The sequence below is a fragment of the Sphaerodactylus townsendi genome, linkage group LG04, assembly GCF_021028975.2.
Source record: "Sphaerodactylus townsendi isolate TG3544 linkage group LG04, MPM_Stown_v2.3, whole genome shotgun sequence".
NCBI classification, from domain to species: domain Eukaryota; kingdom Metazoa; phylum Chordata; class Lepidosauria; order Squamata; family Sphaerodactylidae; genus Sphaerodactylus; species Sphaerodactylus townsendi.
This window is the reverse complement of record NC_059428.1, coordinates 16,966,304-16,993,829: the sequence shown is the minus strand read 5'-3', so window position 1 is coordinate 16,993,829 and position 27,526 is coordinate 16,966,304. Positions and strand designations below refer to the sequence as shown.

Below are 27,526 nucleotides of genomic sequence, written 5' to 3'. Positions count from 1 at the left end.
CAGCCACTTATGAGCGAACGGCTGGGCAGGAGGCTTTTTATTTGGCTAAACTTTCCTTTAAAAAAAAAATGTCCTGACTTACATCTGCGTAGCCACGCAGGCGCAAAAGGTCGTATCGTGGTATCGTGTCAGCATGGCTGCGGTGGTTCACTCGTGCATGCCTGCATAGCTACACATCGGTGGGAGGTAAAAGGTGCGACAGCAACCCAAATTTTTTCCATGGGCTCCAATTGCTGCCTGCATGGATGCATGCGAAAACAGGAAAGTGTGCTTCTCAGTGACAAAGGGAAGGGAAACTGTCTGGGGCATGAACTGTTCCACGTGTTCCCTTCCGCCCTCAAACGCTCCAGCCCCGACATGCCCCCAGCCCCAGCCCTGACACGTGACTGCAATAGTGGTGCCCGGGGCGAGCTGCCCCAGTTGTCCCCATTGCAGCTACGCCTCTGGTGTTACTTTAGCCTGACTGCAACCCGCTATACATTTGCTGTGTGGAAAGGGCCTCAGGTGCTACTGGACTAGAACGTGAGTAATCTGGTTTGGATTTTCATTTGCAGTTGTTTCCTGCATTTGGCCCAGCAGCGCCACCTACGGGTAAATGAAGTAATTGCTCAGACAGAAGAAATAAATGTTGTCCGCTGTGGCTGAGGACAGCTTCTATAAATGGAAGCATTCGTGCATCAGAAGAAGCATCATAGGAAGGCCTTGTGGTTCACACACCAAAACCTCCAAGACCCGACCTCTCTGCTTAAAGAATTTCAAGTATTGGAAAAGACCTTTAACTGCTGGAGTCAATGAACAAGAAGAGTTTGGATTTATACCCCAGTTTTTTCAATGGTAAGGAGTCTCAAGCAGTTTAGTTTACAAACTCCTTTCTTCCTTCTCCCAACAAGAGGTACCTTGTGAGATAGGTGGGACTGAGAGAGAACTGTGACTAGCTCAAGGTCACCTAGCAGGCTTCATGCACAGGAACAGGGAAACAAATCCAGTTCACCAGATAACAGTCTGTCGCTCACGCGGAGGAGTGGGGAATCAAACCCGGTTCTCCAGATTAGAGTCCATTTCCTCTTAAACACTACCCCACGCTACCTCTCCAGGGTTACAGGCAGAGGTATTTCACATCACCTATTACCTGATCTTTTTAACTTTAGGTCAGAGGCGTAGATGCAATGGGGACATCTGGGGCCGCTTGCCCTGGGCGCCGCCATTGCAGTCATGTGTCGGAGGCGGGAGCATGGTGGGGGCGTGGCATGGCAGGGTGGGAGATGGCATGCAGGCAGTTCATGCCTTGGGCGCTGTTTCCCCTCACTGCTTTAGGTGCTGGGGATTGAATTTGGAGCCTTCTGTATGCCAAGGAGATGCTTCTCCACTGAGCCATGTAACTTTCCAGATAAAACAGGCACTTGTATTGTAGTCTGTCCCACCAAAAGATAAAAATGTGGTTCTGTGCTCTTCAGAGGAAGTGAAAGTAGTGTGCTTCCACTGTAGAAAGAGTCCCGATAGTAAAATGGCCACCATGGATAAAACCATCTGTATCTCTGGAAACGCTTGGGCTAACACAGCAGTGTAAATTGCATTCTACTCTGTGGCCCTTGAGGATTCTCCCCCACTAATCATTTTTCAAAAATTTAGACCCCTCCCCAACTCTTCCAAAATGGCCACCATCCGTATCTCTAAAATCCCTTGGGCTATCACAGTGGTTTTGACTGCATTCTGCTCGGGGTCACCAAGGGATTCTCCTCCATCCGCTGGTTTTTCAATACTCAAACCTTCCAATTTTGTCATTTTTTTCCCTGGTATCTTCAGATGGCTACCACCTCCTTTCAGTACAAAAAAAGGTCCAGGAAGTGGCTGTGGATTAATCTGACACAGAGGTGCTATCTTTCTGTGAGACAAGGTACAGTTAAAAAAAAAGCACACATTTGCCGATATATTTATTTGGAGGCTAATTGTTGAATCACAGGCTGACCCCCCCAAATCCATATTTCCAAATAGCCCTCCAAGATGAACCGTTGCTAGCCTGAGAGGCCTCTGCTTAAAACCAACCCACCAGCTTGACGTTTCCGTGGGAATCCCACCGCAGATAAATGTGTCATGTCCTTTGAAGTCAGGTGTACACACTCCTCAATGTCACCAGAACATCGTTAAGTGGCAGTCATTCCATTTATCAGCTTGTCACTGGCGTTGAGAGAGCCATAAGCGTCCTCGGAAAGAACAGTAAAATCGGGTTAACAAGCAATCATCCCTTCCGTGGAGGGCATCTTTAACATCCACGTCAGGACAGGGACCTCTAATGGGCTTTGACCGATCAGCACGTTCCTCACACAGGGGACTAATAACTCATATAGTGATGAAGGAAGCTGCTCGGCTGATATCGCCGAAAGCCACAAGGAATGCGCACGAGAACAGAGAATCTGCCTGACCACCACAGTTGCTGGAACCTGGTCTGCATTTCAATGCGCTGAAATGCTCTAGCAAATCAAACCTTCTGTGTGTTTATCAGTCGATGCAGAAACCAACAACACTGAAAATATGAGGGGGAGAGAGAGGCTGGCCCGAGGGCATCCAATAAGCTTTATGGCAGTGCAGGGATTCGAACCCAGTTCTCTCTGTTCTATTCTAACCGCTACTTATCTGGCACTAGCAGATTTGCAGTTGCAACTTCTTAGGACCAATGCACACGTTATAAATGTCCTCATGCCCCTGTGTGATTGTCGTGTGTCTTTGCAGGATGGCTGCTGTCTCCATTGCATTTCACCGTATTCGAAAAATTGTGGCGTGGATGCTCTGAGTAAATGCAGCCAATCCACTTTACACAGGGCTAATGTAACCCCCATGCTCAGAATGGGTTGACCCAGAAAGGGGTGGAGCAGGAGGCTGCAGAGCTCATGTAGTTTGGAGGAGACAAGGCTACCAGACTCAGACCTTGATTTGTTAAGGTAACTGCAGTGTTGTTGGGAATGACTGGGAAGGTAGTTGTTTATTTTTGCTATGTTGTAAATGTTGGAGTTTATTGTTTCAGGGTTTCTTTTTGTGGTTGTAATGGGTGAGAGTTCTCCTGGAAACCTTCATCAGGTTGAATCCTGTTCATCAAGCCCTTGGAGTCTTCAGGAGCCAACCCACTTGCAAAGAAGAATTGGACTTGGCAGTATCAATAGACTGTAAATATAAGGACTTGAAAATGCAACCTGAACAGGACCTTGAAGTGTGATGTTAAATGCTGATGTTTGATGTTATATGTTAAGAAAGTAAACCATTTTGTTTTTAAAATTTGTTGTTGCAAACTCATTCCAAGTTCTGCCCCACAGAACCCACAGATAGAGGTTATGTAACCCCCATGCTCAGAATGGGTTGACCCAGTAAGGGGTGGAGACTCAGAGCAGCATGAGGCAGCAGACCTCATGTAGTTGGAGGAGACAAGGCTACCAGACTCGGACCTTGATTTCTATAAGCCCTTAACACCTTGTTAAGGTAAACTGTAATATTGTTGGGAACTACTGGGAAGGTAGTTGTTTATTTTTGCTATGTTGTAAATGTTGGAGTTTATTGTTTCAGGGTTTCTTTTTATAATTGTAATGGGTGAGAGTTCTCCTGGAAACCTTCATCATGTTGAATCCTCTTCATCAAGCCCTTGGAGTCTTCAGGAGCCAACCCACTTGCAAAGAAGAATTGGACTTGGCAGTATCAGTAGACTGTAAATATAAGGACTTGAAAATGCAACCTGAACAGGACCTTGAAGTGTGATGTTAAATGTTGATGTTATATGTGAAGAAATTAAACCATTTTGTTTTTAAAATTTGTTGTTGCAAACTCATTCCAAGTTCTGCCCCATAGAACCCACAGATAGAGGTTACACTAACACACTTGTCCTAAGACAGCAATACATTTTAAGTCTTTATAATGAAAATTCTTGTGTTTACGTACATACAAAAGTACTCCTTAAATCTCTAACCCCAATCATGCTTTCAGCTTGCAATATACACTCAGGTGTAGCTACAACGTATGCAATACAAATATTAGTAACATGCAAATAGTCAATCATGATTCCACAATCATATTTGGTTTTGGGCTAACCAAACTCCAGTGTTTAGTTTCGGAATTCCTTCAGCTGTCCAATACTTACAACTATAATATACAAAACTCTCAAAGGAGTGTGTCTTAATATTTGACTCTGGCTTTTCCAAGACTACAGCTGACCACTTTCTCTCATGCCTTGTGTATAGTCCTCCTTTCTTTCTTAAAATGTATTGCTGCACAGACCACACAAGCCATTTTCTCCCCAGAGCAATTCAAAGTCCTTTCTTTCCTTTCTAGGGGTGCTTCCGCATTGTCGTGCTCGACCTGAGATCGACTAGAGTCCGACCCGAGTCCTCCGCACAGACGTAGCGTCGGACTCGTGTCTGACTCGACTCACCTCCCTCTCGCCATTGAATTTCTCGACTCTACTGGGGAGTTGAGTCGACTGGCGGACTCAGGTTGCACTCGAGCCAAGTCGACGGAGTGCGGAATCTCCGTCACTCGACTCTGCCATGTAGCCAATCACAACTAAGTATTTCGCCCATGCGCAGAAGGGGAGACTCGTGGCGGCGCGAAAAGCTTTGGGCATGCGCAGAACGGGGGACACAGCAACCAATCGGAACGCAGCACAGGGAGGTGGTCCCGCCCTCTGAGCTCGGCTCCGGAGACACGAGTCGGCTGCTGTGCGGAGGAACGGGAGGACTCGAGTCAAGGTAAGACTCCGCCGACACGAGTCAAACCTGAGTTGACTCGTGTGTCCGGAAGGGCTCTAAATGATACAAAAAAAATACTGATGCAGAGACAGGAGATTCAATCCCACCTCTTAGGGTGCAAAAGCCAAGGGAATCACGGAGCAAATGGGTTTTTTGGAGAGCGTAGTTGCCACCTACTGGGTAACTGTGAATTACAACAATTCTTGTGCCTAAAACAATGGTGCGTTCTGCACAGCACCCACCCACCCCCCCAAAAAAAATATGGGGAGTGTCTTAAAAGAGGCAACTTCTTCTTTTTATTCCATATATCCAGAGGTGGGATCCAGCAGGTTCTCACAGGTTCCCGAGAGTAGGTTACTAATTATTTGTGTGTGCCGAGAGGGGGTTACTAATTGGTGATTTTGCCACATGATTTTTGCCTTAGTTACACCCCTCCTCTCAGCAGCAGCGCGCAGAACTTGAAGCAGTCTAGCAGGAGGTGCACTAGCGTGCATGGCAGCCTGCGCCTGCGTGCATTCGTTTCCTGCCCAAGAACCGGCGCAGCGGCTGCGTCCTTGCCACAGCCACGCCCAGGAATGACCCCGCCCCCAGAATGCCTGGCCACGCCCCCGTCTTGCCCCTTCCAGCCCCATTGGCGCTACGCCACAGTTTAAATCCCACCACCATGGGAACCTGTTACTAAAATTTTTGGATCCCACCACTGCATATATCCCAGATAAGATGTCCTGAGGCCGTCTCTAAAAAAGCCAACTCTCATGTTTGTTCCAGACAGCAGAGGTGTCAGAGGAGAAAACAGCTTGCATCCAACATTTTGTGTGCTGCTGAAGGGACTCTACCTGCCTCCATTTGCTAAAGGTTGCCCCAGGACGTTTGCTCTGCAGGCTCCCCATGAGCCCTGCCCACCCCCACCTCCCATCCCCGGTGTTTATGTATGTAGCCTGGAAATCAGTTGTAAAACCGGGAGAACTCCAGGTGCCACCAGGAAGTTGGAAACACTGTAAAAACCAACTTTGTTCCTTTGTGCAAGCAACAGGCTCACTTGCCTAGGAATGCATCAAACTGAATAAAATTGGGCTGACTTCCAAATAAATCTGTACTGGATTTCATTGATAACTGTTCGGTCCAATGCAGGATTCATCCAAGAATGCAGACTAGAATAAATCTGGATAGGATCTCACACCCTGAAACGGTTTGCAACAGGTTGTAGTGGGTTTTCCGGACTGTGTGGCCGTGGTCTGCTGGATCTTGTTCCTAACGTTTTGCCTGCATCTGTGGCTGACATCTTCAGAGGTGTATCAGAGGGAAGTCTTCCGCACATGCAAAATAATGCATTTTCAAACCACTTTCACATCTGTTTGCAAGTGGATTTTGCCATTCCGCACAGCTTCAAAGAGCACTGAAAGCAGTTTCAAAGTGCATTATTCTGCATGTGTGGAATGAGCCTCTGTTACACACAAACTTTTTGCAACATTTTGCACAACGCAGCGCAATTTGGCTTTGAATTTGGGGCAAATGGAATTGCCATCTCTCCAGCCCGAAGCAGCTTATTTCATAAAATACAACAAAAAACAAAACACCAACGGATATTAATTAAAATCTAGAATTTGCAGCGCGGCTTTTAAAAGAATTAGTCGGTGCCGTTTGAAATTACTGCAGCCGATATGTAAAAGGTCACACCGCCCCTTTAAATTTCCATCTTTCTTTCGGGCGAACGTTGGCTTCAGACGTTCGTAGCGCGCATGCGTCTCGCTTTGCCTCCGTCCTCGCTGTTGCGGCCGACGCGCGCGTCGTGCGCCTGCGCTCTGCGCTTCCGCTCTTGCGGGAAGTTTCGTGAAGGTTCCCGAAGACTCCGGTCGCTTCGGCTTTTTCCGGAAGACGGTTTTTTTGGCGCTTCCTTCCTGTCAAGAAGCTGCCGGGCGCCCGGCTGGCCTCGCTTGTCCGCCTCGGCGTGTAGGACAGGGCCTCGGCTTCTCTTTTCCCTCCTTCGATCATGGCTCAGCTCTGCTACAACCGGGGATGCGGGCAGCGCTTTGACGCCTCGGACAACACGGACGGTCAGGCTGGGGAGTGGGAGATGGGGAGGGGTCGGGTGGAGGGAGGGAGGGAGGCAGAAAGCCGAAGCCGGTGGGAGAGGGGCGTGGCTTTTGGGAGAGGGCGTGGCCTTTGAAGTGAGGGGCGTGACCAGTGTGCCATAGGGTGCCTGCTTAGTTCAGCATCAGCAACATTTAAAGGTGATTAAATGATCTTTTCCTTTAACAAATAATTTACACACACACACATATGTATGAAAAATTTGGCTCTGTGTGTATATATGACAAATTTTCTATTTATGTATGTGAAATATACATACATTTGTTTGAATCATATGCATGAAATATTGTGTATTTATGTGTGTGTGTGTGTGTGTATACATGTGTGTATATGTAATCTGTGTGTGTGTTTGAAATATATGTATGGGTTATATTAATATTATGACATTTGAAGGCGGCCCTTCCCCTTACTCATTTACATATGAAGTACATATATGTGTGTTGTATAGATAAAGTATGTGGGTGTTGGTGTACATACATATAAATATATTTATAATCTCATATATGTTTTTCATTATATATAATATGCGTGTACCCGAAAATGTTGCGCATTTATATATTTAATACACGTTTACTATATATGTATATTTGAAATATATATGAATTATATTATTATTATTTATTACATATATAGGCCATTCTTCCCCTTACAGGTTAATATATGAAGTACAAATACATGTGTAGATATAGATGAAGTACATGTGTGGGTGTATGTGTGTATATGTATGTATGAAATATATATGTGTGAGTATGAGTACACACTTGTGTGTGTAGGGCTGTCAAGTTGCTCCTGTTCACATGCACACGTACATTTAGGAATACACACGCACGCGCGCATAGGAAAATGGTTCTTCCCCCTTCACAGCATTGCTTCTGGGGTGGTGGGGTCCCCTTGAACCAGGAGTTGTCTGAATGTATGCTTTGAGCCCTATGATAGATGATGGTTGCTTAATAGCTTATATGAAATAACTGGGCAAAATGCATTTTTCTTAAAATGTGTCACTGTGATTAAAGGAACCACAGGCCATGAGTGGTAAGCAACAGTTGCATCAATAATAATATAATAGATGGTAAAAGAAGCAGGATTCCTTGCTTTAATGGCAGTTGGCAGTGGTTTTGATGATGGTAGAGGTAAAAGCGCTCACTTATCAGAGGCAGAATCAATGCTGTGTGTGTGGCCCGTAAATAAAATGAAATGGGTGTTATAAAATTTGCATTAATAATAGCAGCTGCTGTGTATTTAATTAATGCCACAGTGTTTGTCTTTTAACTCAGCAGGGATTGCAGTTGAAAATAAGGCCAGGGATTGCAGAATGTCCTGATTTTCTGCCCTCGCACGTGCACATTTATAGCTGTTCCTTGCATTGCTCCCCATCATTCTCCCTAGATTAAGAGCAAGTGACAGTTTTGAAGTCTAAATTCACTTCCTGTCACTTTCCTTGATTTCCCAGTACACATTCCCTTCACGTATCTTGCTGGAGAAGCAGGCTGTGACTCTGGAAAGCTCACGCTGATGAAAATGCTGTTGTATTGTCAAAGGCTTTCAGGGCCGGATTCAACTGGTTGTGGTGCGTTTTCCGGGCTGTGTGGCCGTGGTCTGGTAGATCTTGTTCCTGACGCTTCGCCTGCATCTGTGGCTGGCATCTTCAGAGGTGTATCACACAGAGAAATCTGTTAGTAACATTAGTTAGTTATATTTGTTTAAAAGTAATAGAAGAAACAGATTTCCCTCTGTGATACACCTCTGAAGATGCCAGCCACAGATGCAGGTGAAACGTTCAGTACAAAGTCTTCCAGACCACGGCCACACAGCCCAGAAAACCCACCACAACCAGGTAAATCCTGTTCATTTGTAAGGTCTTCTGCCTTGTTCTGAATTTGACTGATAATGGGGTGGAATGATAGTGGCGTAGAATGTGCAATTATTAATATTTTTAATATTTTTTAAAAAAAAACTTGTTCAGCTTAATACGTTGAGGCTATTCACCTATCCCAAATGGACCCCCTACCCCGATCATCATTCTACCTATTCACTTCTTTCTGACAAAAGGCATTTGCCCCCGTTTCTGAGTTGGAACTCTTCTGAGACTGGTAGTCGTGGGCTTTCCAGGCTGTGTGGCCGTGGTCTGGCCACACAGCCCGGAAAGCCCACAACAACCAGTTGAGTCCGGTTGTGAAAGCAGCGGCGTAGGAGGTTAAGAGCTCGTGTATCTAATCTGGAGGAACCGGGTTTGATTCTCCGCTCTGCTGCCTGAGCTGTGGTGGCTTATCTGGGGAATTCAGATTAGCCTGTGCACTCCCACACACGCCAGCTGGGTGACCTTGGGCTAGTCACAGCTTCTCGGAGCTCTCTCAGCTCCACCCACCTCACAGGGTGTTTGTTGTGAGGGGGGAAGGGCAAGGAGATTGTAAGCCCCTTTGAGTCTCCTACAGGAGAGAAAGGGGGATATAAATCCAAACTCTTCTTCTTCTTCTTCTTCTTCTTCTGAGACTGATTGAGGGACACTTCTTCCCACCTCTTTTCGTCCCCTACCATCAGCCTTTTCCATTTTTCTCAGTCCTCCAGGGCTCCATCATTTGTGGTCCATGTTTGTAAACAATGATGGAGACAATCCAGCATCAACACCTCAGTCCCCTCATGACCCCGGTACTGTTTCAGGCCTATTCTGGGAACATCGTGCGGTGCTCCAACAAGCTAACAGTGGTCTTGAGTTACAAACGACTTTCAGCTATCTTTGGAGATGAGCTCGAGCACCACGCACGACGCGCGTTGGTGGATGTCCTTTCCCGAAACTTCACTGGGCGGTTGCTTTAATATCACAGGACTGTTGCCTTCGCCAGTGAAATTTTCAGTGCCGTTATTTCGCTCGCTGTTGTCCTTGTTCATTATCGTTGCTATTAATAGGAATATTATGCAATATCGTAGCGGCCCAGAGCTTTGACAAGCATGAAATGTAAATTTAGACTGGGAAATTTAGACAGTGCTTGAAGAAGAAGAAGAAAAGAAGAAGAAGAATTTGGATTTATGTCCCACTCAGGGTGGCTTACAAACTCCTTTCCCTTCCTCTCCCCACAACAGACACCTTGTGTGGTAGGTGGGAGTTCTGAGAAAACTGTGACTAGCCCAAGGTCACCCAGCAGGAATGTAGGAGTTCAGAAACACATCTGATTCACCAGATAAGCCTCTGCCACTCAGGTGGAGGACTGGGGAACCAAACCTGGTTCTCCAGATTAGAATCCACCTGCTCTTAACCATGACACCGTGCTAGCACTGAGTGGTAGAGTATCTGCTTGGCATTCAGAAAGCCCCTTTAGCCTTCAGGAGGGAGAACAGCACTCCAGATGGATTACATTCTTATCAGCCCCTGCCAGCAAGGCCAATTGGCCATGCTGGTAGAGGCTGATGGGAATTGTAGTCTATAACATCTGGAGTGCCAAAGGTTCGCCACCACTGCCCTAGTTCATTCCTTAGTGTCTCCAATTGAAAAGTCAGGTAAGGATGTGATATCAAAGACCAGCATCTGAGTCTCTTGAGAATTGCTGCCAGCCTGAGTTCAAGAAGAATGGGTTTTTATACCTCACTTTCCTCTACCATTAAGGAATCTCAAAGAGGTTTACAATCGCCTTCCCCGCCCCACAACAGACACCATGTGGAGTAGGTGGGGTTGAGAGAGTTCAGAGAGAACTGTGTGTGGCCCAAGGTCACCTAGGAGACTGTGGGGTATTGGCCATGCTGGCAGGGGCTGATGGGATTTGTAGTCCATGAACATCTGGAGAGCCGCAGGTTGCAGACCCCTGCTGTAGAAGATCGAAGGGTCAAGAGAAGACCTCATGGAGGAGGGAGGTTTGGAAGGGAAGAAGGGTTGTTGCAGCACAGAGACCTTGAACTCCTTTAGGCGGAGTTTGCTCGATAGCAGGAGGAGCTGCTATTCAAGAAATGCGACCTCCCTTTGGCATTCCGAACTGGTTGCTTCTTTGCATCCCAGCCCTAGGTGTTCGCTTTTTTATCTTGAGATAACTTGTAAAGCAAGCAGGGTTGCACTGAGTAGGTAGCTTTCAATAAACATCAAATATAATACATCCTAACATAATACAGTACATACCACTATAATGCTGTAATTTATGGCAGTCATGTGGTCTACAGAGGTAAAATTAAACACAGTGAATTCTTGCCTGCTGTATGTTTGAGGGTGTCTTTCCAGATAATCTCAAGAAAGTATCTGATGGAACTGAACTTCAGATCAAAACTGACTTGTCAAAATGATTTAAGTCGAGCTGTTAAATCCAGGGTAACGCTTTTGTCAGGCAGAATTTATTGGAACAGTCACTTTCACACTTACGCTAGTAGGGCAGAAAACGGTGTTTCTCCTCTGCTTTTCGAGGGTTTACTGAGCCTTATCACTTCTCCAGTGCTAACCTGGTTATGAAAGGAACCTTTCAGGGGGAGTACTAGTGAAGTTTTCGATAGCTGCATTCGCCGTGTGAATTCTTTGTGGTGGAGGTCAGTTGAGACGTGATGTTCATTCTCAGAGGTTTGTGTTCAGGTGCCCTTCACTTCAAAAGTTAGGCAGGTGGTCATGAAAGATGGGCCATGATTGGTGGTGGCTCTCCCTTATTGCGAGACCTTTTGCCTGGCTCAGCTGCTGACCTTCTTTAGATTCCAACTTGTCACCTTATTTCAGCAGGCTTTCAATAAACATCAAAAATATAATACATCATCACATAATACAGTACATAACACTATAATGCCGTGACAAAGCTAATTATCCCAACAACAGTAAACAGTTTCAGTAGACCCTTAACAGTATATCAGTGAAATTAACAAAATCAAATTAGCAATGCACAACATTCCCATCAAGTTGATCCAACATAACACCGTTTGCATAGAAAACATAACAATTACATAATAACAATATCAGAAGTTTCCTTTAGAGCAGCCATTCTCAACGAGGGTTCTGTGGTACCCTGGGGTGCCGTGAGCATGTCCCAGGGGTACCGCAGCAATACTGTCGCCCCCCTCCCCTCATTTTTTTGGTGTCTCCCACCTGTGCCAGCAAGGACATGGAGTTGGCCCATGGGACAGGGCCTGCCACAAGGTCAGCAGCCACCACCACCCCCAGTGCTACCCTTCACCCTGGGAGGGGAAGGTGGGGGGTGTGGCAAGCAGGGGCAATGGGAGGGGAAGGTGGAGGGTGGCGGCAGGGGTACCATGAGATATGAAGAGTGAGGTCAAGGGTACCCTGACCTCTTAAAGGTTGGGAAACACTGCTTTAGAGGGTAACTGTTGATTGTCTGCACTCCAGATCTGGTATGATACAGCCAGGTTTTTCTAGTCTGTCTCGATTTTGTTACATTGGTGATTCTAGCACACAGCTGACTATTTTTGGCTTTGTGAAATACTTGAAAATATTTGAGTGTTGTCTAACCAGGGTAATCCTGAGTAACTAGCTAGCTCCAGGATAACATATAAGTCACGAGCGTTGTCTGCTAAGATTTTCAGTTAACAATTCTATTTTTTTCTTTTCTTTTCAGGGTCATGTACGTATCACCCAGGTGTGCCAGTCTTTCATGATGCCCTTAAAGTAGGTGTGCCAGCATAATTACTTCTGACTGTTCAGTCTTGATTTAGTTGAAGGGTTTTTTTTTTTATTTTGTCTCTTGTCTGCATTTTACAGGGCTGGTCATGTTGTAAGCGGAGAACCACCGACTTCTCTGATTTCTTAAGCATCGCGGTAAGCATTAGTAATGTCGTTAGTAGATATTACAGCATCATATTGACCTTGGTTTGCCAGATCTCCACCACTAGGAAGTCTGTGGGAACTCTGCCTCCAAGCAAACTGGTTTCACAGGGACAATCAGATAAAATATGACTTTGAGTGTTGAGCAAAAGGCATGTTCGGGTATAGTGCGAGTGGAACTAAGGGTTAGCGTACAGTCATTTTTGCTGAAAGTGCTAACTCTGTGTCAGCTTCTCCTCTGAACAGTCTCCCTTGTGTTACGCACCTTCACTGATATTTTAAAAGCATTTTTTAAAGGTTCAGAACATTTAGAATCATAGAGTTGGAAGAGACCCCCAAGGGCCATCAAGTCCAACCCCCTGCAATGCAGGAACACATAATCAAAGCACTCTTGTCAGATGGCCATCCGAACTCTCTTTAAAAACCTCCAAAGAAGGAGACTCCACCACACTCCCTGGTGGTGCGTTCCTCTGTCAGACAGCCCTTCCTGTCAGGAAGTTCTTCCTGATGTTTAGGTGGAATCTCTTTTCCTTCACCTTGAACCCATGACTCCTGGTCCTGGTCTCTGGAGCTGCAGAAAACAAGCTTGCTCCCTCACCAACATGACTTGTAAGCAAAAAATCCAAACTTCACATACACGCTACAGGGGTCAGTGCTATCAGTCACAGACCAGGAAAGGGATTTGGGCGTCTTAGTTGATAGTTCCATGGGAATGTCAACTCAATGTATGGCAGCTGTGAAAAAGGCAAACTCTATGCTGGGGATAATCAGGAAAGGAATTGATAATAAAACTGCAAAGATTGTCATGCCCTTATATAAAGCCGTGGTGCGACCACACTTGGAGTACTGTGTTCAGTTCTGGTCACCACATCCTCCAAAAAAAAAGGATATTGAAAGAGATAGAAAAAAATTTGCAGAGAAGGGCAACGAGGATGATTGAGGGACTGGAGCACCTTCCTTATGAGGAAAGGCTGCAGCGTTTGGGACTCTTTAGTTTGGAGAGGAGACGTCTGAGGGGGGATATGATTGAAGTCTATAAAAATTATGCATGGGGTAGAAAATGTTGACAGAGAGAAATTTTTCTCTCTTTCTCACAATACTAGAACCAGGGGGCATTCATTGCCCAGAAATGCTGGGGAGGGAAAAGAATTAGAGACTAATAAAAGTTGAAACACTTCTTCATCATCAACGTGTGATTGGTGTTTGGAATATGCTGCCACAGGAGGTGGTGATGGCCACTAACCTGGATGAAAAGCTTTAAAAGGGGCTTGGAACCCAGATTTATGGAGGAGAGAGTCGATTTATGGCTACTGCAATCTTGATCCTCTTTGATCTGGAGGATTGCCAAATTGCCTTAACAGACCAACGCAGGGTGCTTTCGGGGAGCAAGCAGCCGCCAGAAGGCCATTGCTTTCACATCCTACATGTGAACTCCCAAAGGCACCTGGTGGGCCACTGCGAGTAGCAGAGAGCTGGACTAGATGGACTCTGGTCTGATCCAGCTGGCTTGTTCTTATGTTCTTATGTTCTTATGACATCCCTTCAAATGTCTAAACATGGCTATCATGTCGCCTCTTCACCTTCTCTTCACCAAACTAAACATCCCCAGCTCCCTGAGTCTCTCCTCGTAGGGCATGGATTCCAGACCTTTGACCATTCATGTTAATAGAAGTTTGGGACCCACAAGGATTTGCAAGAGGCCTCACATTATTCTCTGCTTTCGCCTCTTTCCCTGTTCCTGTCAGCCGGTGTATCCTCCCCCTGTTTCTTGCTTTCCTGCTTACCCACCCGCCAGCCTCCTTTTTCTCTGCTTTTATGTTCAGATGTATTTATTTACTTCGTTTATACCCCACCCCTCTCTCCAGTGGGCACCCAAAGCAACTTCACGTTGTTTTCTTGTCCTTCGTTGCATCTCCAGATTAGAGTCCACCTGCTCTTAACCTCTGCACCACGCTGGCATGAGACACAGAGGCGTAGCTCCAAGGGGGAAGGGGAGTAAGCTTGCGATACATCGGTCACCTGCTTACTGTGAGGAAGTGTGTGAGTGAGGTCATGGCGGCAGGCGGACAGAGTATGGCTGGGGTAAGAAGGACTTTGACAGTGCACTGGGCACTTTTCTCCCTCGCTCCATCCCTGATGAGACATGAATAAAGGGTCAGTTTAAATTGCTGCTAGCATCCGCTGATTTATCAGAGATGAAGCCTCGGGATCTGCTTTGAAAATTACATGGGTAAAGCTGAATAATGCCCAGTTCGTATAAGTGCGAAAGCGCATGCGTTTTCCACGCCCGACAGAGGTTGTACAAAGAGGCTTCCACAACAGCCCGAAAGCCGCCTGAGCCCGTCAAACCCGAGAGTCAAAGAGCTACCTCTGGCGTTTAAAAGGAACTTGCCGACATGAAACCTAAATTCGAAGAGCACATCATTCAGGCACCCAAGCCGGTGGAGGCCATTCGGAGACCCAGGTACCGTCCTGAGATTGTACACTGGGGCCACATACGCCCCCAGTTGATAGCCGTGTTTTTATCTGGGTCATGTATGTTTGAAGGCTGTTGCGGGCATTTTGTAATTGTAATGGTAAAACTAGGTATATAAACTGGGGTGTTGTGTGGTTTCCGGGCTGTATGTCTGTGTTCTAGTAGTATTTTCTCCTGACGTTTCGCCTACATCTGTGCCTGGCATCTTCAGAGGATCCAGCCACAGATGCAGGTGAAACGTCAGGAGAAAATGCTACTAGAACAGGGCCATACACCCCGGAAACCACACGACACCCAAGTGATTCCGGCTGTGAAAGCCTTCGACGCTACATAGGTATGTAAAGTTTAAACTATCGAAAAGTATCATCTGAACGTTCAGACGAGCGCCGTGGCACAGAATGGTAAGGTGCAATCAACGCTTCACTCATGAGCTCGATCCCGAAGGAAGTCGGTTGCAGGTAGCCGTCTCAAGTTTCCATCCTTCTGAGGTTGGTAAAATGAGTAGTGGGGAAGGCAGTTGCAAACCACCCCATAAACATGCTGTGCTTGGTAAACAGCGTGGTGTGATATCGCCCCACGGGTCCATAATGCCTTTACCTTTAAACTTTACATACTTGCAGGCTGCCTAGATGTGTGCATAAGTTTGCACTGTCCTACCTTTTCCCAAGTCTGATGCTGCCAATCTCTGCCTAGAACTGTAGCACAGAGGACCAGAAGCAAAAGCAAAGCCATCCCAGTTATTTTTGTATCCTCAAAGGAATTGTACTTCATACATGGGACAAAATATTTATTTATTAATTTTATTTGTTTATTTTGGATTTATATCCTGCCCTATCCCTGAAGGGCTCTGGGCAAGTTACAGTGTAATATCCCTTTATCCACTTCCTTTGGGAGCTGTACACGTTCTCTTTATCACGGTAGACATCTTCCTCAAGTTATCAGAAGGCTCTGTCCTTGATAGCCCCCTTCCTCTCCCAAGCGGACCTGGCCACTGTGATCCATGCAACGGTCACCTCCAGGCTAGACTATTGTAACTCGCTCTACGCTGGCCTTCCCTTGCGCTCGATCCGGAGACTGAAACTGGTCCAACATGCGGCGGCGCGCTTGCTCACAGGCAGCGCCAGCTGGGATCACATTCAGCCTGTGTTGCGCCGACTGCATTGGCTTCCAGTAGAGTTCCGGATCGTTTTCAAGGTGTTGGTGCTGACCTTTAAGGCCTTACGCGGCCTGGGACCCTCGTATCTTCGGGACCGCATCACCCCATATGTTCCCACACGGCCTCTTCGTTCAGTAGAGGCCAATTTGCTGGTGGTCCCCGGCCCCTCGATGATGCGGCTGGCCTCCACACGGGCCAGGGCCTTCACAGCTCTGGCCCCGGCCTGGTGGAACGCTCTTCCACCAGCTATCCAGGCCCTGCGGGACCTTGGTGAGTTCCGCAGGGCCTGCAAGACAGAGCTGTTCCGCCGGGCCTTTGGAGAGACCAGCCGCTGACGGTGCCCCCCTCCCTGGCCCTACACCTGGGCCTTTAACATCTATCAAGACCTGCTGTTCCTCCCTGGGGGGGAGAATTTAATATTAGGTACAGGGCGCCACTTACATCTATGCTTCTATTTATTCTACGTTTTAAATGTTAATGTTTAGCTAGTTTCCGCTGCTTTTATAAATTTTAGCCTATTTATGATATTTTATGACTGTATCCACTATATGCTGTACGCCGCCCAGAGCCCTTCGGGGACGGGGCGGGATAGAAGTCTAAAGCATAAATAAATAAATAAATAATAATAATAATCATGAGTCGTAATGCTCTGATATTGCTTAGATTTATTAAAACAAATCAATGAAGATGGAAACGAGAGAGACTTTATCCTGGAAATAAAATATATGGCTTTACATATATGAGTTCCTAGTACTCTCTTTAGCTAAAAGATCTCCATGACATGAGTGGGGAAGGGCTTATTACAGTCCAGGAGAAGTATTAACAGTCAAATTGGGCTACAGCCAATTGGCCATTCTGGCAGGGGCTGATGGGAATTGTAGTCCATGAACATCTGGAGAGCTGCAGGTTGCAGACCCCTGGGCTACAGCCTTCATAGAATTATAGAGTTGGAAAAGACCCCAAGGGTCACCAAATCCAACCCCCTACAATGCAGGAATACAACTTCAATCTTTTCAGCTCTAGGGTTTCTCTTTAATCTTGGGAGACATTTTTAATATCTTCTTTATCTCTTCCCTCTTTCACCTTAACGCCCCCCCCCCCCCTCCGCCCAAGAAAGCAAGTGGTGGTTTCCACTGATGTCGGTGCAGATGAAAGTGTGACCCACTCGTAGGCCCTGATGTATCAGCTGAAGACCAGTTCTCTGGACACAGTAGTGATGCGACTGGCTACAGTCAAATCTTCACATGATGGGTCTCAAAGAAGTGTATTGTTTGTTGTTTCATGAGTTAGCTGTTTGTTTCATGAGTTAACTTTGCTGTTTGTTTCATGAGTTAACTTTGCTAACAGAAGTAACGAATGGTTCCGTACTTCTTTTAGCCCCGACGAGCCGATGAGTTACTTGCCGTTGAAAGTCTCGGCTTCCTTGAAGCAAGCGTTAGACAAGCTGAAACTGTCATCGGAGAATGAAATTAAAAAAGGTATGTGCTTTGGTAGAATCCCAGGTTTCACTCGAAGGAAGAGTGCGTGTTGTGTGCTTCCACCAGCTTTGCTGAATTTAACGTCGCCATCACGTTCTGTAGTTCAGGGCACTGTGCGCGGGGCTGTCTCATTCTGATTGTTTTTCTTGCAGCTAAGGTCAAAAAAATTGCTGTGTTCAATCCAGACTTTCCATCAGTAAAGTGGAACTTTCCCACCTCTCTCCTCCCTTGGATATCTGCAAAATGCTGCTCCTGGGGGATAGGGGACCCTGAGGAATTTCGGGGAGGGGGCAGCAGTGGGAAGAGAGTGAAAATTACCAGTTTCATCTGGATCCACCCTTCGGTCTTGTTTCTTCAGAACCTGTGGGCCTGTATGGTGTAGTGGTTCAAAGTCCGGGGCTCTAACCAGGAGAACCAGATTTGATTCCACGCTCCTCCACGTGAGCAGCGGACTATAATTGGGAGAAGCAGATTTGTTTACCCCCACTCCTCCATTCATGCTGGGTAACCTTGAGCTAGTCACAGTTATCTCAGAACTCTCTCAGCCCCACCTACCTCGCAAGCTGTCTGTTATGTAGAGAGGAAGGGAAGGAGTTTGTAAACCACTTTAAGACTGCATGCTGGAGAGAAAATCAGGGTATAAATCCAAAACCTTCTTCTCTTGTCTCTCATGACCTTGCGTGTGGGGAAGTATTACCCAAATGACCCAAATGTGCATGTAGCTTGGCCAAAGAAGTGTTACCCTTTAAGGCATAGGTGTCAAACTTGTGGCCCTTCAGATGTTATGGACTACAGTTCCCATCATCCCCTGCCAGCCTCATGCTGGCAGGGGATGATGGGAACTGTAGTCCATAACATCTGGAGGGCCGCGAGTTTGACACCTGTGCTTTAAGGGGTCAGAAGCCTATATACGCCTTGTGCTTAAAGCAGATATTGTTGGGAACATATTGCCTGCATACGTCTCATAAAGGTGTGCAGATTCTCAGAATGAACAGGTGGTTTAAAGTATTTTCGAAGGCTTTCACAGCTGGCTTCAACTGGTTATTGTGGGTTTTCCAGGCTGTGTGGCTGTGGTCTGGTAGATCTTGTTCCTAACATTTCACCTGCATCTGTGGCTGGCATCTTCAGAGGTGTTTCACAGAGAGACAGTGTGCAATAGACTTCCCTCTGTGATACACCTCTGAAGATGTCAGCCACAGATGCAGACTAAATGTTAGGAACAAGATCTACCAGACCACGGCCACACAGCCCACGAAACCCACCACAACCGGACGTTTTAAAGTTAAGGATTTATTAAGAAAAAGAGTAATAGCAAAGGGAATGAGCGCATTGAATACGGAGTTTAGTAATCGGAGAGGATGATAATGCTTTTGTCTTTGAGAACGAAACATTTCTTGACGTTCTCTTACAGAAGAGGATAGCGATGAGGTGAAGATCGGGACTTTGTGTAAAAATGCGGGCTGTACAAAGGTAAGTATTTTACCTTCATTGTATCAGACTCTTTGAAAGTCTGTGACTCCCTGTTCCCCTCTGTTCTCTGGTTCGTATGTCCTGCTCCCAAAAGTGTTTTTGTTCTAATGTTTCCCACAGGCATATGAAGGACCAGACAGCATGGAAGAGGAATGCGTGTACCACTCAGGCGTACCTATATTCCACGAAGGGTCAGTATTGCATGTCCAGCAACAACTGGATGGAAAACTCCTGGTGTCCTTTTACCGCTGTGCTATAGAGAGTGTCTTAACCTACTGCATCTGTGTATGGTTCTCCAGTTGCACAGTGGCAGATAGGAAGGCGCTCCAAAGGGTGATCACTACTGCACAGAGGATTATCGGCTGCCCTCTCCCCTCCTTGGAAGAACTCTATAATTCCCGAAGCCTAAAAAAAGCCCAAAATATTCTGAGGGACCCGTCTCATCCAGCACACTCTCTTTTTGAACTGTTACCATCTGGCAGACGATACAGGTCTATCAAAACTAGGACAAAGAGGCTTAGAGACAGCTTCTACTCTAGAGCTGTGGCTATGCTAAACTCTGTGGCTTCGTGTTGATGTGTTTGGGGCTGTGTAGGGATGGGTGGAGGAAGGAGAAAGTGAGGATGATGTATGAGTCTGAAATTGTGTTCATCGAGGAATGCTGCTGTAAATTTCGTTGTGTGTGCACAATGGCAATAAAAATGCTTATGCTAACCTGGCTTCCTTAAATTCTGTAGAAATCCTCTGTTCTTGTCCAAAAATTAGCTTGATATTGTCTGTAGAATGGAAGTCAGTACAAGTGTGGCTGTAACCGTACAATTTCTTTGAACCCCTTTAAATACCCAGGATGAAGTACTGGAGTTGCTGCAAGAGGAAAACATCGGACTTCAATACTTTCTTGGCTCAAGAGGGCTGTACAACGGGAACACATTTATGGATTAAGAAGGATGCCGTAAGTAACCCATCTTGCCTTATGGCCCTCGGCTTCTTTATCAGGGTTTGAACTGAAAAGGAAACTTGGCTAGGATGAATGCCATAACTTCCTTGATCCTTCACTTTGTTTCTGTTGACTTCACTTGGCCATGACATCTCTGGCTGTATCTCTCTTAGGCTTCCACCCAGTTGGGAAGGAATTCTTCGGAGTAGTACGTTTTGTCTAAAGAATCATTCCTGCCACGCTTTGTATAGATAGGAGAAAGGGTCTCTGTTTAGAGGCAATTACAATCTTGCAGTGCCCCCCCCCCCGCCCCCACCGGAAGGCATTTGAACACCCAATTAAAGGAAAGCACTAAGGTGTCCTCATGCGCAGCTAAGCAAAATAAGAACATAGTTTCTGCTATAGTTTTATAGTTTTAAGGTTATAGTTTTAAGGTTAATACTGCTATATTTTTATAGTTTTAAGGTTTTATATTATTTTAACTGGGGCTATTCGATTTGTTTTATTGTGTTGTTGGTTGTTGTACACCGCCCTGAGCCCTCCGGGGGTAGGGCGGTTTATCAAATCGAATGAATGAATGAATGAATGAATGAATGAATGAATGAATGAATGAATGAATGAATGAATGAATAAATAAATAAATAAATAAATAAATAAATAAATAAATAAAACATAGAAATGCAATCAGAGGAAGTTCTTAATGAAGGCAGGAAAATGGAAGAAGAAGAAAATTTTGGATTTGTATCCCACCTTTCTCTCCTGTAAGGAGACTCAAGGTGGCTTACAAGCTCCTTTCCCTTCCTCTCCCCACAACAGACACCTTGTGAGGTAGGTGGGGCTGAAAGAGTCCTAGAAGAACTGTGACTGGCCCAAAGTCACCCAGCAGGAATCTGGTTCACCAGATAAGCCTCTACCACTCAGGTGGAGGAGTGGGGAATCAAACCCAGTTCTCCAGATTAGAATCCACCTGCTCTTAACCACTACACCACACTGGTGCCTCCCCCATGCATGAATGAGATCCAAAAAGCATTTCTCAGCTCTGCAGTCACTGGGGGACTCCTCTTTGGTGAAGCAACATATACAGTCTGTGGGATGGCTGGTTAGATTGACTTTGGGGGAGAGGGGAAGAAGCTGAGTTTTACATACGGTTTCTTGCCGACTTGTGTCTTACCTGTTGATGTTTATACTGTGTTGTATCAATGTATTGTCGAAGGCTTTCATGGCTGGAATGAACTGGCTGTTGTGGATTTTCTAGGCTGTGCAGCCGTGGTCTGGTAGTTCCTACTCTTAACGTTTTGCTCCATAGATGTAGGCAAAACTTTAGGATCAAACACTACCAGATCCTGGCCATACCGCCTGGAAAACCCACAACTGCTGAGTTGTGTGCTTTGATCCTGGTCTCATGCAGGTAAATCTTGTCCTGCCTTCTCTTTCTCCTGCAACCCCTGAAAATCCTGTGCTGAGGCTCTGCTGATGGAAAGTGTCAAAGTCACAGGTGACTCATGGTGACCCCATAAGGTTTTCAAGGCAAGAGGCTTTTGGAGTTGGTTTGGCCTTGCCTGCCTCTGTGTGGGCTCAGAGAGTTCTGAGAGAACTGTGACTTGCTTATAGTCACCCAGCAGGCTTCAAGGGAAGGAGTGGGGAAATGAACCCAGTTCTCCGAATTAGAGTCTGCCACTCTTAAACACTACACCCTGCTGGCTGTCTTAACCACTATACCACGCCGAGACTCTGGGAGGCTTATAAACAAAATGCTGTATGACACTGAGGGAGTGAGTCACACTGATGACATCACCCTCCTTTTTGTGGAGCAGTCTGTAGGATACCTTTCACAGAGTTATCCAAGGGGCGGTGTGGGGGAGGAATTCTGTGCCATCTGGGTATCAAGTACAAGGGAGGCAAACTTTGTTTATGCTAAGACGCAACTAGAATGTTTGCTAAAACTCTGTTAAACAGCTTGATTCTTCAACCGTATTTTATTACATGATCTCCCATGAGAGCCAGCGTGGGGTAGTGGTTAACAGCCGGTGGATTCTAATCTGGAGAACCGGGTTTGATTTCCCATTCCTCCACCTGAGTGGCAGAGGCTTACCTGGTGAACCAGATGTGTTTCCGCACTCCTACATTCCTGCTGGACCAGTCACAGAACTCTCTCAGCCCCACCTACCTCACAAGGTGTCTGTTGTGGGGAGAGGAAGGGAAAGGAGCTTGTAAGCCACCTTGAATCTCCTTACAGGAGAGAAAGGTGGGGTATAAATCCAAAATCTTCTTCTTCTTCTTTACCCTGATGGCACTCTGGCAGCCCTCCACTTCTGAAAAGTATAGGCTGGATTTATATTATAAACCGATAACAGCCAAGGTGTGTGTTTCTTTCCAACTCAATCTGTAGGGGAAGAAGACGGTTCCGTGCAGGCATGATTGGCACCAGACTGGAGGCGAAGTGACCATTTCCATATACGCTAAGAACTCAGTTCCTGAACTCAGTCGCGTAGAAGCAAATAGCACATTGGTAAGTTACTGGCTTCCTTCCCATTTTTTTCCCCTACTGCTAAAATTTCTTGTTGCCTCACTAACGACTGATCTACTTACATATTAAGGAAATGAATATGATACAACTGTTGTAACACAGGGAGAATTGCTGTTTTTGAATACGGCCCAGTGCTTAGAGAAACTTCCACCCTGCTTGTAGAGATCTAAAACAGAGCAGACTCCTTGCCAAGGGCTTTAAGCAGGCCATGCTTGGGGGGGTTTTGTGGCTTTTAGTACAGCTCTGCCCACTGGCTTCAGCATGTAGTAGAACGCAGTGTGCCACAAGCAGGAAACAGATCACAGAAGGAGCTTGCCAAACATTTAGCTCCCGATGACTTTGACCACTGATCCAAAGAACACTCAAGAGGGAAAGAAATGAAGCAAAACCTTTCAGAATTTCTCTTCAAAGGTAAAAGTTTTGTGGAACACAAGCCGTTCTTCTCCCCTCCGCCCCAGCATCCTGTCTCTGTTTATGACAATTTCAAAATGGGGGGGGGGGGGGAAGAGTTTGGATTTATATCCCCCTTTCTCTCCTGCAGGAGACTCAAAGGGGCTTACAAACTCCTTGCCCTTCCCCCCCTCACAACAAACACCCTGTGAGGTAGGTGGGGCTGAGAGAGCTCCGAGAAGCTGTGACTAGCCCAAGGTCACCCAGCTGGCATGTGTGGGAGTGCACAGGCTAATCTGAATTCCCCAGATAAGGCTCCACAGCTCAGGTGGCAGAGCTGGGAATCAAACCCGGTTCCTCCAGATTAGATACACGAGCTCTTAACTTCCTACACCACTGCTGCTCCTTAATTGCTCTAACCGATCGCAACTGAATGCGAAACATACAGTGTGTAGCTTGAAACTGTCTAGCACCACAGTCATGGAAAAGCTAGTTAGTCCATAAACATACTGAGAACTTTCGTCTCTGCAGTTTTTTCAGTGGGTTTATATTGAGGTTTTGATGGTTGACCTGAACAGTTGCGCTAAATCCAGGTTAACTTTAAAATCTAGAGTCTGAGCCTGAGCATATTTGCTTCCGAGTAGGTTCAGTTGGATGCAGTGAAGCTTCCTAGCAAGCTTGGATAGGATTGCAGCCTTGATTGAATAAGGGATGTGGTAGAATGACAAGTACCGTGCATTTGTTGCATAAATCTTTTTCCTCCTTTTGCAGTTAAATATCCATATTGTGTTTGAAGGCGACAAGGAGTTTAATCAGAATCTGAATTTATGGGGCGTAAGTACACATGTAATTTCATTCAAGGAAAATCTGATATTGTCAAAGGTTTTCACGGGGTGTTGTGGGGTTTCCGGGCTGTATGGCCATGTTCTAGTAGCATTTTCTCCTGACGTTTCGCCTGCATCTGTGACTGGCATCTTCAGAGGATCCTCTGAAGGTGCCAGCCACAGATGCAGGCAAAATGTCAGTCCATACAACCCGGAAACCACACAACACCCCCAAATTTGGATAGTTTTGTAACATACTTTGGCCTCGATTTTACCCCCACTCCCTTTTTTAATGGCTTCAAGCGCGTTACATCAGTGGCGTAACTAGGCAAACTGGAGCCCTGGGCAAAACCTGAGTTTGATCCCCCACCCCCAGGCGCGTGCCTGGTGCAACACGCACCCCCCCTTGTAGCTATACCCAGTGGCGTATCTAGGCAAACTGGAGTTTGGTGCCCCCCCATGGACAGCCACCCTTCCCCACTGTGACCAAGCAGTGATTTTTTACACCAGGTCGTTTCAAAGTCACCATCACATTATAGAACATGTCCCAACTCACAAATCTGAACACAGAGCCTTTACTAGACTCTGCAGGCCAAAAATGGAAAAACACTGAAAATGCAAAAAAATCCCACCAACAAACCTGCAGTTTTTGCGCCCCACACAAGGCGGCGCCCTGGGCAACTGCCCACTTTGTCCAATGGGAGGTACGCCTCTGCCTTACATTCATAACGCATGAAGTGAGAGGACTGAGTGAGATGGGAAAATAATCAGATTACATTTGCTTTGTGTAGCTGATATATCTATTTGTGCGTCATCCTGTAAAGAAGCTCCAGTGCGTAACAGTTGCCCTGTTTTTGGAGCGTGGTTTAGCCCACAGCATCTCAACACTTACAGTTCTTGCGTGGATTCTGATGTACCACAAGCCCGCAGCACTGGGAGAATCATCTCCTTACCTGAGGAATTGCATAAAGGTATTTTTTCTTGACTGCTTAGAGCTTCAGAGGTGGGGATCCAGCAGGAGTTCTGCCTCCACCAGTTCGAGAAGTGGAGTTACTAATTATTTGTGTGGTAATGCGAGAGGGTTACTAAAATTTGGGTCCTGCTTTTCGTTAGAGAAGTTCCATTAGAGTCCAAAAATCATAAAAGTCCTGTTGTTTCCCTATGTGGCTGGTTGGCGAAGGTAGAAAATGGGATAATTCTTTCCCCTGTTGGGGCTGTTTTAAAAACGCCATGTTTTTTAGAAATATGGCAAAGTTCCTTGTTTAAGGAAAGTATCCTTCTTTTGATTTCTAGAAACAAAATTAAGTATTTGAAAGTATTAAGTATTTGACAGGCAGTCAATTAGAGGAGAAATAGTTGTTTCTGTTGGCAGTAGACGATAGGACTTGCTATAATGAGTTTAAATTATGGACAGAAAGATACCAGCTGGAAATTAGGAACTTTTTTTACAGTAGCAGAGAAATTATTAATGCCCCGCCCCTGGAATGCCCAGCCAGGCCCCGTCATGCCCTGCCCAGCCCCATTGGCGCTACGCCACTGTTTGAATCCCACCACCATGGGAACCTGTTACTAAAATTTTTGGATCCCACCACTGACCGTAGGCATTTGGGTGGGGTGCGTGGAGTTAAACCTTCTTCTTCCCAACACTTTTCTTCATTGCCCAAATAGTATTCTGCTTTTCTGCTGGAGGGCACTGGGAAGAAGTTCACCATCTCTGTAGCCAGCAACCACTGAGCAGTTTGATCTCTTGGTACTGTTTACAAAATGGAGTTTTTTAAAGCCTGTAGTCTGAATGGGGTGACTCTTTGGCGTTCTTCCCTCTTATAGAGCTTGCTAAGAGAAGCCAACTGCCTTCCCCAGCGTTGCATTTATGTTCAACAGCATAGCAGGTGTCTGATGTACGATAATTACGGTTTGTGTAGCTTACCTAAAGAAAAAAAAATCCTTACAATTGGTGTCTTGTCGAAGGCTTTCACAGCCAGATTCAACTGGTTGTGGTGGGTTTTCCAGGCTGTGTGGCCGTGGTCTGGTAGATCTTGTTCCTCATGTTTTGCCAGCATCTGTGGCTGGGACATAGACAATATATACCCCACCAAACATTCCCTTCTCACTAGACACAATGTATAACAGACTTCTCTCTGTGAAACACCTCTGAAGATGCCAGTCACAGATGCACGATGCGAATGAAGCGATTAGGAACAAGATCCGCCCAGACCCAACGTGGCCCCACACAGCCGGAAAACCCTACCACAGTATACTTGCGATTTGGAGACGGCGATGTTGAGAATCCCCTTTTAAGTGAGTGTAGTTGTCAGACACGTCTGCAGAAGCGTAGCACTTAAACGGAGATGTCCACGTTCTCTTCCAGGTGATCGACGTGAAAAGGAGCTACGTGACTATGACCGCTACGAAGATTGAGCTCATTATGAGGAAAGCAGAGCCCATGCTATGGGCAGGCTTGGAATTGCCGGCGTCCAAATGTCAACAGAAAGAACAGCAACACATTTCAGAACAAGTTTGAAACCTGAAAGGGGCCAGCTGTTTCCCGTAACGAAGTGGTGACTCGCAGTTGTAGTATAATTTTATGTACAAACTTTTTTTTTCTTTCTTTTTTTAAAAAAGAAAACCATAATAAACCTTGCATTCCGTCTCAGGTGCGGTGCGGTGCTGGGCTTTTCAAGAGGGGGGCGGTTTTATTTCCTCGGCTTGAACTCGGGCCACGCAGTTGAGGCTGGTGCTGACGGCCATCTTGTGAAGCTGTTTGTTGCACAGGAAGCTGCTGGGTGTCGCTGAAAGTAGTCACTGTCAGAAATCTTGAGGCGGTGGTAACAAGAGCTGCTCGCTGCCGCTTTGGGCGTGCCTTTCGTCTCATGTTCCCCAAAATCTCCATTTAAGATTTGCGAAAGGGTTAGTGCTCGTTGCTGTAGAAAACCGGTGTCTGGGCTGTACCTTTGTAGACATGGCTCTTCTATAGACCCCTCCTCACACACACCCATGAAATGAGATGTTAAGGGGAGGGTATACTAGCTTTCAGTTTGAATGAAGGTGCAGGTGTTTATTTTGGCATGGCAGAGCATTCAGTTGGGTGTGTCCTTCCCTGCCATCTGAGGTGGCATAGCCTTCCCACAGTTCACGGCTTCCGCTGTGAAATAGTTCAGAATCATCTCACCACTTTAAAACACCATGTTTCTCCAAACAGCTGAATTCCAGAGCTGCCCAATAATCAGTCGCCTCATCTTATTGTCGGATCTTTCTTTTTAGGCTGGATCGGGTGCTGTGAGCACTCTGTTAACTCTCTTTCGGCGCTGCAAGCAGCGTTCATCCAAGGCCAGTCTGATATAGGTCGCGGCCTCCTATGAGCTTCTTTCCTCTTGAAGAGGCCAAGGAACAAACAGTAGTGCTGTAATTTGTATGACTGTGCAGGGGCAGTTCTGTGAGTGGCAAACACACACCCTCCTTCTGGTTTTCAGAGCAGACTCTGCCCATTTAATAACAGTGTGAACTGTACCTTTCTGATACAATCCCTGGCTAGCTTGTGCTCTCTCTCTCTCTCTCTCTCTCTTTCTCTCTATCCCTCCATCCTCTATCTATCATCTATCATCTATCTATCTTTTTTCTTTCTTTTTTCTGTGTCTTTTTAATTTTTTCTTCTTCTTCCTCTCCCTCTTTCTTATTTCTCTTTTAAGATATGATAGTTCAACTCTGAAACTGAA

General features: G+C 46.1%; 1 protein-coding gene across 1 annotated transcript; it reads left to right on the top strand.

Annotated features, from left to right (window-relative positions):
- Positions 1-6,552: 6,552 nt before the first annotated feature.
- CHORDC1 (cysteine and histidine rich domain containing 1) lies at positions 6,553-26,427 on the top strand. The gene is given in 11 exon segments (XM_048493044.1): positions 6,553-6,781; positions 12,350-12,399; positions 12,493-12,559; positions 14,863-15,019; positions 17,565-17,665; positions 19,077-19,135; positions 19,256-19,326; positions 19,982-20,087; positions 22,462-22,581; positions 23,761-23,823; positions 26,182-26,427. Coding segments are annotated over 11 exon segments (1,011 nt in total). The 5' UTR covers positions 6,553-6,717; the 3' UTR covers positions 26,335-26,427.
- The last annotated feature ends 1,099 nt before the right edge of the window (positions 26,428-27,526 follow it).